The following is a 16,248-nucleotide window of genomic DNA, read 5'->3' as shown; positions in this document are numbered from 1 at the left end:
AGATCCAACAATACATTAAAAGAATTATTCACCACAATCAAGTGGGATTTATTCCTGGGATGCAGGGCTGGTTCAAAATCCACAAATCAATGTGACATATCACATTAACAAAAGAAAGGACAAGACCCACAAGATCCTCTCAATAGATGCTGAAAAAGCATTTGACAAAATACAGCATCCTTTATTGATAAAAATCCCCAAGAAAGTAGGGATAGAAGGATCGTACCTCAAGATCATAAAGGCCATATATGAAAAACCCACCGCTAATATCATCCTCAATGGGGAAAAACTGAAAGCTTTCCCCCTAAAGCCAAGAACACAACAGGGATGTCCACTCTTACCACTGTTATTCAACATAGTATTGAAAAGTACTAGCCTCAGCAATCAGACAACACAAAGAAATAACAGGGATCCAAATCGTCAAGGAGGAAATCAAACATTCACTCTTTGCAGAAGACATGATACTCTACGTGGATAATCCAAAGACTCCACCAAAAAACTGATAACACTGATATGTGAAATCAGCAAAGTTGCAGGATATAAAATCAAGGCACCAAAATCGGTTGCATTTCTATACACCAATAACGAAGCGACAGAAAGAGAAATGAAGGAATCGATCCCATTTACAATTGCACCAAAAACCATAAAATACCTCGGAATAAACCTAACTAAAGAGGTGAAAAATCTATACACTGAAAACTATAGAAAGCTTATGAAAGAAACTGAAGACACAAAAAAATGGAAAACCTTCCATGCTCATAGATTGAAAGAACAAATATGGTTAATATATAGCTCCCGAGGCTCCCACAGCCACACGGCCACCACCAAGTTCGCAACGGTTCAGGCTCTCTCACTGACAGAAACTCCTAACACTATGCTGGATGCAATACAAATGCATCACTATTGATTCTCCTTTGTTGGTTATTATCTCTCTACCAAAGCCAGGACCGATTTTCCCATGTTTTCAGTCCTCATCTGGATCCCAGTCATCTCCTCACCCAAATGACCCCATGTTCCCAACTAAGGACAAGACAAAAGTCATCCCGGGGGTGCCTGGGTGGCTCAGTCGGTCAAGTGCCTGATTCATAATTTCCACTCAGGTCATGATCTCACGGTTCATAAAATCAAGCCCTACATCGGGCTCTGGTGTTGAGTGTGGAGGCTGCTTAGGATTTCCTCTCTCCTTCTGTCCCTCCCAAGCTTGCACGCACACTCTAAATTTTTTTAATTAAAAAAAAAAAAAAAGGACAAAAGTCACCTTCTCTACCACTTCTCCACTCTTCCAGTGCTACCCTTCCCCCCCCCCGCCCCCCACCTAAGAGAATGGATTCTAGTCTTCCTTCCCAGAACTGTCCTTCTCCCCAAGGTGTCCCTTTCCTTTATTTTTCACAGACCTATGCCACATGTCCTGTGACGTGTTCAGAAACACCATCCTTCCATGTGGCTTCTTCTATGACAATGACAGGACTCTCAAATCTGTATCTCTAGATCCTGTTTCTGAATCTGACACAACTGTTTGTATTACACCCACCCAACACAAGAGAGATTTAAAAAACAATTTTTTTAATGTTCATTCATTTTTGAGAGAGAGACAGAGCACAAGTGGGGGAGGGGCAGAGAGAGAGACACACACAGAATCAGAAACAGGCTCCAGGCTCTGAGCTGGCAGCTGATGCTGGGCTCGAACTCACAGACCTCAAGATCATGACCTAAGGTAAGTCAGACGCTTGACCGACTGAGCCACTTAGGCGCCCCCCAAAGAGAGATTCTAAATAAGAAAACTATCAATAGTTTTAGATGAGTGATCTATTTTAAACAAACAAACAAACAAACCCATAGTTCACATCATACTTAGTGGTGAAATACGGAAAGCTTTCTCCCAAAGGCTGGGAACAAGAGGCAACAAGGGGGGTCATCTGGGTGGCTCAGTCGGTTGAACATCTAACTCTTGATTATGACTCAGGTCATGATCCCAGGGTCGTAGGACTGAACCCTCATCAGACACCCCATTGGGCATGGAGCCTGCCTGGGGTTCCTTCTCTCTCCCTCTGCCTCTCTCCTGCTTGCACTCTCTTGCTCTCTGCCTAAAAAAAATTAAAATTAAAATTAAAAAAAGTAGCAAAAAGGTATACCCACCACTGCTGTTTCACATAATAGTGTATGTTCCAGACAGACCCATATGCAAAAAAAGAAAATAAAAGGCATACAGGCTTAAAGGAAGAAATAAAACTGTCTCTATTTGCAGATGACATAACTGTTCATGTAGAAAATTACAAAAAAACACTCTTAGCACTAACAGTAAGCTCAGCAAGGTTGCAAGATAAAAGACAAACACAAAATTCAACTCTAGTTCTGCACACCAGCAATGAACATATGAAAACCAAAATTTAAAATACCATGCCATGGGGCACATGGGTGGCTCAGTCAGTTAAGCATCCACTTCGGCTCAGGTCATGATATCGAGGTTTGTGGGTTTGAGCCCTGCATCAGGCTCTGTGCTGATAGCTCAGAGCCTGGAGTCTGCTTTGGATTCTGTGTCTCCCTCTCTCTCTCTGCCCCTCCCTGCCCCCAAAATAAACAAACATAAAAATATAAAATAATTAATTAGAATAAAATAAAATGCCATGTCAGTTACAAACACGAAAGAAAGGAAGGAAGGAAGGAAGGAAGGAAGGAAGGAAGGAAGGAAGGAAAGAAGGAAGGAGGCTGACTTAGGAATAAATCTAACATGTATAAGACCTGGGTTCTGAAACTATAAAATGCTGAAGAAAAATATCAACGTTCTAAATAAACGGAGAGAAGTAAATTGTGATCTAGAAGATTCAACATAGTAAAGATGTCAATTTCCCCAAGTTAATATACAGGTTAAACATAATCCCTTATCAAAATTCCTGGAAGGACTTTATAGATTGGAAAAGATTATCTAACATGTCTATGGAAAGGGACAGGAACCAGAATAGCTAAAAGAATCTGGAAAAAGAAGAACAAAATACAAGGAATCGACTGGCCTCTTTTTAAGACCTAGATGAAGAGAGAGCACTCCAGACTGAGGGGCACTAGCAGGGCAAACAGACGGACAGTACAGATAACAAAAGAGAGCAGACAGCCCCGCTCACGGACAGCCAACAGACTGGTGACACCAGTACAAGAGCCATTCAGGAAGGAAGGATGTTCTTTCCAACAAATGGTGCTGAGGCATCTGGATATACATAGGCAAAAAAAAAAAAAAAAAAAAAATCTCCACCGAAACTTCCCACGTAGCACAAAAATTACTCAAAAGGATCTAAATATAAACTATAAAACTTGTCAGGGCACCTGGGTGGCTCAGTTGCTTATGCGGCCGACTTCGGCTCAGGTCACGATCTCACAGTTTCATGGGTTGGAGCCCCGCATCCGGCTCTGTGCTGACAGCTCAGAGTCTGGAGCCTGCTTCGGATTCTGTGTCTCAGTCTCTCTCTGCCCCTCCCCCACTTCTGCTTGGTCTCTCTCTCTCTCTCTCTCAAAATTAAATAAACATTAAAAAAATTAAAAAGAAGAAAAGCTATAAAACTTGTAGAAGAAAATCTTTGAGACACAGGGCTAAGTGAAAAGTTCTCAGCTGTGACATCAAAAGCATAATGCTCAAAGGAAAAACAATCAAAATCAAAGACTTTGGATCTGTGGAAACACTCTTTCAGAGGATGAAAAGATAAGCTACAGAGTGGAAGAAAATATTTGCAACCAACCTTGTGACAGAAGATTCACAAGTCAAATATAGAAGGGGGCGCCTGGGTGGCTCAGTCGGTTGGGTGTCTGACTTCAGCTCAGGTCATGATCTGTGGTTCATGAGTTCAAGTCCCACATAGGGTTCTGTGCTGACAGCTCAGAGCCTGGAGCCTGTTTCAGATTCTGTGTCTCCCTCTCTCTCTCTGCCCCTCCCCCACTTGCACTCTGTCACTCTCTGTCTGTCTCTCCGTCTCTCTCAAAAGTAAATAAACGTTTGGGGTGCCTGGGTGACTCAGTCGGTTGAGCGTCTGACTTCGGCCCAGGTCGTGAGCTTGCGGTTCGTGGGTTTGAGCCCTGCGTCGGGCTCTGTGCTTACAGTTCAGAGCCTGGAGCCTGTTTCAGATCCTGTGTCTCCCTCTGTCTCTGCCCCTCCCCTGCTCATGTTTGTCTCTCTCTTTCTCTCTCTCTCTCTCAAAATAAAATAAAATAAAAATAAACATTAAAAAAAACTTTAAGGGGCACGTGGGTGGCTGAATTAAGTGTCTGACTTAGGCTCAGGTCATGATCTCGCGGTTTGTGGGTTGGAGCCCTACAGTTCAGAGCCTGGAGCCTGCTTCAGATTCTGTGTCTCCCTCTCTTTGTCCCTCCCCATCTTGTGCTCTCTCTCTCAAAAGTAAATGAATAAACATTAAAAGAAATTAAAAACCAAAAGATTTAAAAAATAATAAATAAAATTTAAAATACATGAAGAACTCTCAAAACTCAACAGAAATAAAACAAAACCAAGAAGAAAAAGGAACAGACCTAAAGAAACACTTACTGAACAAGATATGACAATGGCAAATAAGATAATCTCGCTAGTCATTTAGAAAACGCAAACAAAGACCACAGTGAGCCGTCACCACACACATATTTCAGCAACCAAAATAAAAACAGTGACAACAAATGTTGACATGGAGACACTGAATCTCGCACACACTGCTGGTGGGAATGTAAAATGGCACAACCAGTCTGGGAAATATAAATAGTCCAGCGGTTTCTTAGAAAACTAAACACATACCTAGGATGCGGCCCAGCAATTGTGCTCGTGCACGTTTATCCCAGAGAAATGAAAACACGTCCACACACAAAACACCTGCACTTGATGGTTCACAGCAGCTTTATTTGTAACGTCCAAACACTTGAAACAATCTCCATGTTCTGCACAGCAAGTGGTCAAACATTCATCCATCCCATGGAATGCCAGCCGGCAATAAAAAGGAACACGCCGTCGTCGATACACCCCACAACTTGAATGGATCTTGAGGGCACTGTGCTGACCGAACAGGCCAATCTCCAGAAATCACACACCGAATGGTTTCAGTTATAGAACACTCTCAAAACTAAACGTACAGAGCTAGAGAACAGACTAGTGGTTGCCAGAGGCCAGGGACTGGGGCAGGGGAGGGAACAGGACCCGAAAAGGCAGCACACAGGAGACAGCTGTGGCGACGGGACGGGTCTGCGTCGTTACTGCCCTGGCGGCCTTGTGATCCCACATGTGTAGTACAGTGAGTGAAGTACACACGGGTACAGCGCAGCCGGCTTCCCGTCTGACGCCACACTACAGGGATGTAAGATGCAACCCCTGGGGGGACTGGGTGGGGGCGGGTGGGACCCTCTTTACTATCTTTGCAATTTACTGTGAAGCTATCATTATTTCAAAAGAAAAGATTTTTTTTTTTAATAAAACAAAGAAAGAAAATTATACACGATGCAAATACAAATCAAAGAAAGCTGGTACTGACAGAGGGAGGGAGGGAGGGAGGGAGGGAGGGAGGGAGGGAGGGAGGGAAAGAGACAAATCAAGAAACAGACTCTTCATAATAGAGAGTCATCTGATGGTCACCAGGGGTGGGGGTGGGGCATGAAACAGGTGATGCAGATTAAGGAGCGCACTCGTCACGATGAGCACAGGGTGATGTGTGGAACGGCTGAATTACCACATTGTCCACCTGAAACGAATCTAACACTGTAAATTCACTGGAATTAAAACTAAAAAATAAAAATAAAGGTGGTATCATTGGACTGAAGTCAGACAGACGCACGCATAGAAGAAATACCACCAGAGACAAAGACCAAACCAACGCAAGTTAGTAATCCCACGCTTGCATCATCTAATGGCATACTCTAAAATATATGAAGCAAAACTGACATCATTTAAAGCAGGAGACACACCCTCAACGATGTTGAGAGATCCACCCAAGCTTCTCGTAACTGATAAACAAGCAAACTTCGGGAATACAGAGGACTCGACCAAGACAATCAGCTCTTATAACTCACTGACATACAGAGCAACACACACAACAACTAAAAAAATTTGTATTATTTTTCAAATACACACAGAAAATTAACTAACGTTGTCCATATATGATGAATCATAAAGCAAGTTTCAACACATTACAAAGACTGAAATTAAAAAAATCATAAGTACGTTCTCCAGCCACAGTGGAATTAAGACAACAGTCAATTACAAAAAGATAATTAGGAAACTTCCCGACTGTTTGGAAATTAAGCAGAATGGTTCTAAATTGCATCGATGGAAGCAGAAATGACAAGGAAAATCGTTATATATTTTTAACTAAATGATAATGAAAATACCACGTGTCAAAACTTAAATGCATTTATTTTTAAAACAGAAAAAACTGCAATGCTCATCTTAGGAAGCTAGAAAAAGAACAGCAAATTAAACTCAAAGTATGAGAAAAAATGAAGGGAAGACAGAAAATAATGAAACAGGAAGCAAACAGCCTACATTCACAGTGTCTCTCCTACAGTGCTTCGCAGAGAATATTTCACCTGAATCTAACAGCAAGGAAACTTCAGACAAACCCAAATTTGAAACATACAAAATACCTGATCCGCAGTCTCAAAAATATCAACGCAATGAAAGACCAACAGCGAGGACGGTTCCGGATTAACGGACACTGCACAGACATGCCACCGAACAGCCACACCAGCCCAGAGAAGAAGTGCACGACGGAGGACGGGATGGGGACAGCAGACGGAAGGCACGGTACCGACACTACATCTGAACACGGCGACCGCGTGACGGATGGAGGAAAATACCCTTCTCCTACGAAACGCACGACGAAGTACTCGGACGTAGAGAAAGGAATGTAGAAGCAACCTAGTCCGAACGACTCGGAAAATAACGGTAAGATGTGAAGAGAATGGTAGAATAAACATGGCAGAAGCTTAAAAATTAGTGAACTTGGGCAAAAGGCATATAGGAATTCTCTGTACAATTCTTGCAACTTTTCTAGAAGTTAGGATTTATTTCAAGATCAAAGTTTAAAATTTCAAAAGCAAAGATACCACCAGATGTTTGGCTCTTTGAAAAAAAGAAAACTGATAATCTTCTATCAAGATTACTAGGAAAAAGGGAGAGACAAATTGACAATATCATGAATTAAAAAAATGTGACATCCCTACAAAGCCTCATTCATCGTACATCGCAGGAATTTATATATCTGAAAAAAGATAAATCCCTTGAAAAGCACAAAGCATCACAACTGACAGAGAAAAACAAAACAAATCTGCACAGCTCTGCAATTGCTAAAGAAATTAACTCTAGAATTAGTAAGTGCCCACAGAGAACACTCTAGGAATACGGGCTATTTAACCTAGAAAATGCGACACAAGTCAGCGATTTCTAAAACCTTGTTTGGCCGTGAAATTCCTTCTTCGTATGAAAAGCTTACAAGAGGTAAGAAAGAAAAAGACAGACACCAAGTGGAAGTGGAAAGGGGGGTGGATAAGCCTAAATCCTGCCCGGGCTCACTTCCTGACTCGACACTGCCCACCTCTTTGAGGGACTCCTTGGAGTCCCTGGGAGCCCACGGAACACTGTTTGAAGACCGCTGCATGAGCTGACACTGAAATCAAATCAGTTGTAAAAACATCTTTCTGTAAGGGGCGTCTGGGTGGCTCAGGGGGTGGAGCGTCCGACTTCGGCTCAGGTCATGATCTCACGGCTTGTGAGCTCGAGCCCCGCGTCGGGCTCTGTGCTGACAGCTCAGAGCCTGGAGCATCTTCAGATTCTGTGTCTTCTCTCTTATTCTGTCCCTCCCCCACTCACACTGTCTCTCTCTGTCTCTCAAAAATCAATAAACATTAATTTTTTTTTTTTTTTAAAAACATCTTTCTGCAAACTTCTAATGGGATAAAGAGGATGATAAGTAAGGTATCTTTCTACAATTATGTATATTCTTTTTACGGGGAAAGGGACAGAAGTTCATGACCGTAAGAAAGGCTCTGACCACAAGCCTTGAACAGAAAGACTAAAAAAGCTGTAACTTCTTAGGCACACACTGCTCAAGTGATGTTGGCATTGGCCAGCCGTAATCTTGCCCTGCCAGTCCCCAGGGCTGGAGGACAGTCAGTGGCAAAAGTGTCCTACACACAGAGTGTGGTTTCACACACCAGACTCTAAAGTCAAAGGTGAGCAGACTTAATGCAGTTTATGTCAACCACAAGTGAACCTGTTTAAAGTATAAGCAGTCCTTGCCTTCATCTCCTTCTGGTTAAATTAACAGAAGAATCTTACTCCAAGCCAAAGCATTCCAGTCAAATAACGCACACAGGCGGCTACGGTGTGAATACATTACATTTTACGGGCCCACATCCGCCTTTTTGGACACAGGATAACCACAGACGAAGACAAGGGAACTTAGCTGTAAATGCTGATATGGTCACCAGAACTGATTCTACCATGCGTTAATTACAAAACCGCTAATTTTCTCCATCTTCTAAGCATTAAAACGACCCATAAAAAAAGTGAATTTGGCTTTCCGGCCCCTTCCGGTTCTAATGGCTATCACTCTCTATGACGTCATTTCGTTTAGACTGTCTTTAGTTTGATACGAAAATAAACGTTAGAAGCTAAGCTTTTAAATGTCTGAACTCTGTAACCCCGGTGCCCGGGACACGAGGCAGCAACAGATACCACACCTCGTACAGAGGAGCTTCCAGCCTCCACAGACAAACCGCTCCAGTCCTCTCCTTCGTCGCGCGGTCCTCGCTCGTGGTAGCGTGTGGTAATCACTCTCGTCATTCTCAAAGCCTTCTTCAGACATCATTAGTGGCATTTCGTCCAGGTGGGCGGACTCATCTTCCAGCTGGTACCTGCTAAAAGGTAAGAGCAGAGTGCTGAGGCAGGCCACGCAGGCTTCCGTCACGGTGAGGGGATCACGTAGGACCCGAGCTGGTCCAACTTTACTGACCACGCTTTTCTGTACTCCTCAAACTAAGCCGTCTGCAGCGCAGGCAAACCGTTATAAATAACGGATGCGACTTTCCTTTGCAAAAATCTTACCTAGCCAGGGTAAGCAGAAACGGAAGAGGCTCCCCAAGGAAGCCGCCGTGACCGTGCTGTGAGGGGAGCCCCCCACGGTCATCAGGGTGAACGGTCAGCTCGACGGTACCACCCACTCACGGTGTTCAATTCAGGAATATAAAAAAGTCCATCATCTAAAACACTACTATTAGCAAAAAATGTATATGTCCGGGTCACATCTCCATACTGTTCCAGACTGAAAGGATATAAAATCTGACCAACTTTACACTCATCAATCAAAGTCATGGAAGTGACTTTTGACCTACGCAGGTGTCTTACGGTCAAGGCAGGAACCTGGTGCCCCTGGTTTGTTGTCAGACTTGACACACACAGCAAGAATACTATGTCCCACTTATACTTATTCTGTCTCTCTAATTCTCTTTTCTAAAACTTTCTATTCAGTTAAATTTCCTCCCTAGCCAGCATCCCTTTCAGAGTCCAACAATCCTCTTCTGATTCCAAAAACAGGCAGCCTACTGTCAAAGGTCCATTTTATCTTTCCTAAATCACGGACACATTTGTCTTCAACAAATAAAAGCTTACCTTGAGAACCAACAATTTGTTAGAAAGTGTAACGCAGAGTCAACAAATGCTATCTTATTTACTGTTACGTCAAGCCTTCTTGGTAGGCGTTACCCCAATTTCAAAAATAAGAGAGCAGACTTCTGTGTTCCTGTGAGATGATGGCAGTTGCCGAAACTGAAAAAGTCCACAGACTTTACAGAAGACAAACAAAACCAACCCAAACTCACAACCACGGCCTCAGTGAGGGCCAGACGATACTACAATCTACTTAAAGACAACAGCAAACCTGTAACAGGACGAAGGCAAAGAAAATCAGACAAAGCGTATCGCAACCAAACTACTCAAAGCAAAGATAAAGGAAAAATTCTTGGAAGCAGCCGGAGAAAAAGGACTCATTACGTCTAGAAGAACATTAGCTCCAACACCCACGAACATCTCGTGGACACAGACGGAGGCCAGGACTCCACGTCCAAGTGTTGAAACAGAAGCAGGCTCAACCCAGAATTCTACCTCCAGCAAAAAGATCCTCCAGGAACGAAGGCAAAACAAAAACGTTCTCAGATGAAGGCTAAACCTCGGAGGATTCGTCACCATCACAGCTAGGACAAAAGAATGCTAAAGAAAGTTTCGAGATAAGAAAACGATACAAACAGGAAACTTACAATTTCGAGAATGAAAAGCAACACAAAATTCTTTAAAACGTGTATGATGATGGGAAATGACAGTTATAACATCATCCGGTGAAGGCTTCAGCATAAAATATGTGAACAGACATCACAGTCATGCTGTAAGAAGTGGGCAGTTCCACAGTCTACATTAAGTGTAAAATACTAACAGTGAAAAGTTAGCTATGTATACTGCAATCCATACAGTGGGACTTCTCAACAGCAGTACCATTAACATTTGGGGTCACAGAATTCTCTGCTGATAGAACGGTCACGTGCACTGTGGAATGTTCAACAGCATCCGTGGACTCTACGCATTTGATGCCCGTGGGAGCACCCCCCTAGTCGCAACAATAAAAAGGTTTCCAGACGTTGCCAAATGTTGCCTGCAAGACAAAAATCACTATCTACAAAATAATAAAACATTTTATTTTTTTTTAATGTTCACTGCAAGAGAATAGCTGGTTATTTTTATTCCTTTATCGAAGTAGCTTAACAAAATCCACCTATAATTTAAAATTATACCACAACGTTTTTCTCTGTGATTTCCAATTTCATATTGGATGCGCTGATGTGTATAATTTTTTAGTTCATTTTGTAAATTTACATCCAAGTTAGCACAGAATGCAACCATGATTTCAGTAGTAGATTCCTTAATGCCCTTACCCATTTAGCCCATCCCCCTCCACAACCCCTCCAGTAACCTGTTTGTTCTCCATATTTAAGAGTCTCTTATATTTTGTCCCTGTTTTTATATCATTTTTGCTCCCCTTCCCTTATGTTCATCTGTCTCTTAAGGTCCTCATATGAGTGAAGTCATATGATATTTGTCTTTCTCTGACTAATTTCACTTATCATAACACCCTCTGGTTCCATCCACGTAGTTGCAAATGGCAAGATTTCATTCTTTTTGATTGCCAAGTAATACTCCAGTGTGTGTGTGTGTGTGTGTGTGTGTGTGTGTGTGTGTGCATGTGTGTGTATAACATCTTCTTTATCCATTCATCCAGCGATGGACACTTGGGCTCTTTCCATATTTTGGCTATTGTTGATAGTGCTGCTATAAACATTGGGGTGCATGTGCCCCTTCGAAACAGCACTCTTGTATCCCTTGGGTAAATACCTAGTAATGTAATTGCTGGGTCATAGGATAGTTCTAATTTTAATTTTTTGAGGAACCTCCATACTGTTTTCCAGAGTGGCTGCACTAGTCTGCATTCCCACCAGCAGTGCAAAAGAGATCCTCTTTCTCTGCATCCTCGCCAACATCTGTTGTTGCCTGAGTTACCAAATTTAGCCATTCTGACTGGTGTGAGGTAGTATCTCATTGTGGTTTTAATTTGTATTTTTCTGATGATGAGTGATGCTGAGCATTTTCTCATGTGTTAGTTGGCCACCTGGATGTCTTTGGAGAAGTGTCTATTCATGTCTTTTGCCCATTTCTTCACTGGATTATTTGTTTTTTGGGTGTTGAGTTTGATAAGTTCTTTATAGATTTTGGGTACTAACCCTTTACCTGATATGTCATTCGCAAATATCTTCTCCCATTCTGTCGGTTGCCTTTTAGTTTTGCTGATTGTTTCCTTCGCTGTGCAGGAGCTTTTTATTTTGATAAGTTCCCAATAGTTCACGTTTGCTTTTGTTTTCCTTGCCTCCAGAGACGTGTTGAGTAAGTTGCTACGGCCCAGATCAAAAAGGTTTTTGCCTGCTTTCTCCTCGAGAATTTTGATGGCTTCCTCTCTTACATTTAGGTCGTTCATCCATTTTGAGTTTATTTTTGTGGATGGTGTAAGAAAGTGGTCCACGTTCGTTCTTCTGCATGTCACTGTCCAGTTTTCCCACCACCACTTGCTGAAGAGACAGACTGTCTTTATTCCATTGAATATTCTTTCCTGCCTCGTCAAAGATTAGTTGGCCATTTGTCTGTGGGTCCATTTCTGGGTTCTCTATTCTGTTCCATTGATCTGAGTGTCCCTTCAACGGAACAGGTAGGAAACGTTTTAAATATAATGGCACATAATGTTGAAAGATTAAAAGTAAAAAGACAGAAAAGGATACGATGCAAACCCTCTTTCAAAGGAAGAAAAGTAGCTATTGTACTTTAAAACAAAGAAGACATCAAAAAAATAAAATGGAAGAACCGCCCAGGATAAAGAAGGACATTACATAATGACAAAAGATCAAATCCCCAATAAGCTCCAGCAATCCTGAGTGTGCACACACTTACCACCAGTTTCAAAGTACACGAAGTATGAAGGACATAAGCGAAAGGAGGAACAGACAAATCCTCGGTACTGCCCGAAGGCTTCCAAACTCCTCTCTCGGTTACTGGCAGAAGAAATGGAACATCAGAAAGGACATAAAGATGTGGCCAACACCACCAGCGTACCTGCCCTTACTGGCATTTACGGAACACTCTGCCCTACACGGCAGAATATACTCCTCGAGTGCTCAACGAGCACTCACTCCCACGGACCACATCTTGGGCCCCAATACAAACCAATACATGTAAGAGAACTGAAATGAGACAAAGTATGTTCTCTCACCGTAAAGAAATTTCTTTTAAAAATCAATGACAGAAACGTATCTGGGAAATCCACAAATACTTGGGGGGTAAAAAGCGGAACAGTCCACGGTGCTGGAGAAGCATCCACAAATTCCTCGCAACCGGAATGGAAACTCAGGAACTGCAGAAAGTTCTAGAGATCTCCACCCTAACCTGGACTCACCCTCCGAACCGCTCACCCCCGGCAACCTGACACCTGCCTGCTGACGCGATACAACACGAAGCAGACCCAGCATTCCCCCAACACATTTACTGTATTTAGTCAGTCTCCAGAGCAGTGGTTCTCAAAGCGCAGTCGCCACGCCAACAGCATCAGCATCACATGGGGTCGCGTCAGGACCAGAAATTCCCGGACCACCACTAGACACGGGAAACTTCTGCGAGCAGCCTACAGCTGGCGTCAGGAACGCTCACACTCTGCTGTTTGAGAAGCACTGTTCCGGGGCTAATTTCACGTGACAAGAAGTACACAAAACCAAGAGCACTGCCCAACTCCAGGAGGTGCTAGTCCAGACACAGGACGCACTACAAAACACCAGCCTGGACTCCTCAAAACCACCATGTTCTAGAAGCACGTGACGGCGATGGCTATACAACCCTGGGGGTATACCAAATGCCATTGAATTCTGCACTTTAAAATGGTGAATGATATGTTGTGCATTGTACCAGTTTGGGAGAAAAGAAATTATTGAGACAACAGAAGATACTTGAAATGAGCTGCAGATGCCGTATCAGGAGTTATGTTAATTTCCTTGGCTGTGACAACAGTGTTGTGGCTCTAGAATCCAGCCTGTCATGGGGAGGCCCGTGCTAAGGGCCCTACCTGCAGAGCACTGAGAACAGGTCAGTGTAGACAGAAAGCCAACGAGGCATAACGTTCACTGTTGTTCAATCTATGTAGAAGAACGTTCTTTTAATGTTTCTATATGTTTAAAAGACATCATAATGAGCGACTGGGGAAAATGTATTCAAGGAAAAAATATTTAAGATCCAAACTGACGTCCGAGTGTCGTTTCTGTGGTTTCTTGGATCCAGGTTTCGTCATCTGTCTTCCCACCATCATGTCCAAGACCTGTCGTGCCCTGGACGCTGTCCTCTGTACCATCGTTACTATCTTCATTCTCTAGACTGCTTGTGACTCTCCAACGTTCTGGAATGAAGGCTTTCACAAGAATGACAAGTTTGAGCGCTACTCCAGATAATCGGGAACATCCAGCAACAGTGCAATTATTTCCGTTCTGCTCTAAATGTTATTAAAACACATCTTCTACAGCGTGTAACACGCTTCGCATGTGCAAAATGAGCTCTCTTTTTAGCAGTGCTTCAGGGAACTTTGTGCATGTGGACGTTCTCACACCTGCACGTGTGTGCGCAGGCAGGCATGCAGTGATGGTGCCGGGCGCTACTCTGCCTATCAGCATTCAGTGCAAAGGTCAGAAGGCAAAATATTCCAGAAGCCTCGACCTTCAGGAAACTTTATTCTTGCAATAGGTGCCCAGCTGTCAAGAATCCAAGCACAAGTGGAATTCAATGACGGAAAAGATGTCCTTAGACTACAAGGCCAATGCTAACCTGCAACCTAAGCTTCTTGTGCCATCTTTTTAACATCTGGTAACTAGAAAATAATCCAGCAAGCAGACTGCTGAGTTACAGGTTACTGATTTATTCCCTACTGTTGGACAGAGAAGACAGGACTTCCCACTAAATACTGTTTCAGTGAAAATATCTGTGCACAGAACTCTCTCCCCATTTTTACGTGAATTCTTTCAAAGATTCCCTGAGCTGTATAATTGTCCCATAAAGTCACAAGCTCTAGAACACGTGAAATGTAACTGCCAACTGCAATTTAAACTCCTACCACTAGGAGTGCTAGAACAGTACCAAAAACACTGGAAGCAATTTTACCTCAAGCTCATCAGACGGGGGCTGAATACATGTGACACTTCACTTAAATAAGGGGCAGAAAATGACATCTTGTCCTGGCAGTGATTTGCTTCTGCCATCACACGGGGTCCTACACGACTACTTACAAACGATGGCTAAGGCTGCCCCCCATCAGTGTAGCTGGGCCCATCTTGCGTGTGCCCGCTCTGCGGTGCTCCCCGTGGCCACCGCTCAGCAGCCCTGGTGGCTTGGGCCTCCTCACGTAAGTGCTGGGCTGCAGGAGCACCTCTTCAGCGGCCAGGGACTCGCCGTGCCTCTTCAGCCAGTGTCACCAGGACCATGAGTGCGTTCGTTAGTGACGGGGTCACAAAAAAGGTAGGTTCCCCGTGGTCTGCCCGAACTTATTTGCGCCCGTAAACCCTGCTATTTTCAGCGAGCACTTCGACCACGGCGGGGTTCTGCGGGGCCGTACAGAACACAACCACAGAAATGGCAACACTCGCTACTGAAGGGCCCACCTCCGCACACGGATCTGTAAGACCTTCTCAACATGTGGGGGCAATCTGAAGCAAGAAAACAAGACGTTACCCTCCACCCGCATGGACCGGGCCTCTCCGCAGGGCCTATCGGGGGAGGCAGCCTGCCGACAGCCTGCGGGAGCCGTGGGAGACCAGACGGCCCTGGCCGACCCAAGCGGGAAGGAAGAAATCTGTTGAAAGCCACTATACTTGTGATCGTTTTACCACAGTGACGGAACGAATGCCACTGCAGAGCAGCCAATGACGGGATTTTGTTCCCTCTGTGCCCTGAGGCTGTCATCGCTCCTGCTCTCCGCATAGCCTCGGGGAGCGCAGGGCGGCAGAGTCCCCGCAGCCCCGCTGTGGCTCTCCCAGGCGCACGGGCGCCCAGGGGCACCCAGCACAGAGACGTCAAGTGTCACAGGGAACCCACACTCGGCGCCTGGCACATGTGGAGATCGCTGGCCCTCGTACCGTAAAACAGAGAGTAAGACTAAGTAGACGATGAGCGGACCCTCAGCAAACACTAGCCGCCGAGATGTTTCTCCTCCTCCCACGGCAATTAAATGTCACAAATAAAAACCATGGGACGTCTGAAAATACTGGAGAACGAAGAGCACATCAGACTGAGTACCCAAGGAAGGTCACCTCCCCGAATCATTACAGGAACACGAACAAACGCTCTGCAAGCCAGCTGGCCATGCTGAGCACCCACACGGGATGGTCAGCAACAGACGCGGCCTCCGACTCAAGGGGCTCACGCGCACCAACCGGTAAATCTACGAGGACGGCAGCGGCAGCTGAGGAGACGGTCACCTGGCACCGGGAGGGTGACTGAGCGGGGGCCGCAGGGGCGTGAGGGATGACCGCGGCACGCCGGAAGGTCGCACGGCCAGCACGGCGCTCGGGAAGGACTGCCGGCCACTCGAGCTGGGCACGGCCGTCTGTCACGAGTGCGGAACTGGAGTCGGTCAGAGAGAGCAGGTGCCTCCAGGTAGTTGCAGCTGT

The 16,248-nt window shown here is 44.5% G+C and overlaps 1 protein-coding gene across 7 annotated transcripts in view; it reads right to left on the bottom strand.

The window, feature by feature from the left end:
* ATP9B (ATPase phospholipid transporting 9B) overlaps positions 1-16,248 on the bottom strand; it is a 254,753-nt gene that overhangs the window by 225,296 nt on the left and 13,209 nt on the right. For 5 of the 7 annotated variants that reach the window (XM_060611871.3, XM_060611868.3, XM_078435112.2 and 2 more), the window contains exon 2: positions 8,698-8,874. The exons of 1 other annotated variant lie outside the window; for it this stretch is intronic. In XM_060611871.3, the coding sequence (XP_060467854.1) occupies positions 8,698-8,874 (177 nt within the window). The remainder of the gene's footprint in view (positions 1-8,697; positions 8,875-16,248) is intronic. One more of the 7 variants, XM_060611869.3, reaches the window with a different exon arrangement.

Source organism: Panthera onca, chromosome D3, assembly GCF_046562875.1.
Source record: "Panthera onca isolate mPanOnc1 chromosome D3, mPanOnc1 haplotype 2, whole genome shotgun sequence".
Classification (NCBI taxonomy): Eukaryota; Metazoa; Chordata; class Mammalia; order Carnivora; family Felidae; genus Panthera; species Panthera onca.
This window is presented reverse-complemented; position numbering and strand designations above follow the sequence as displayed.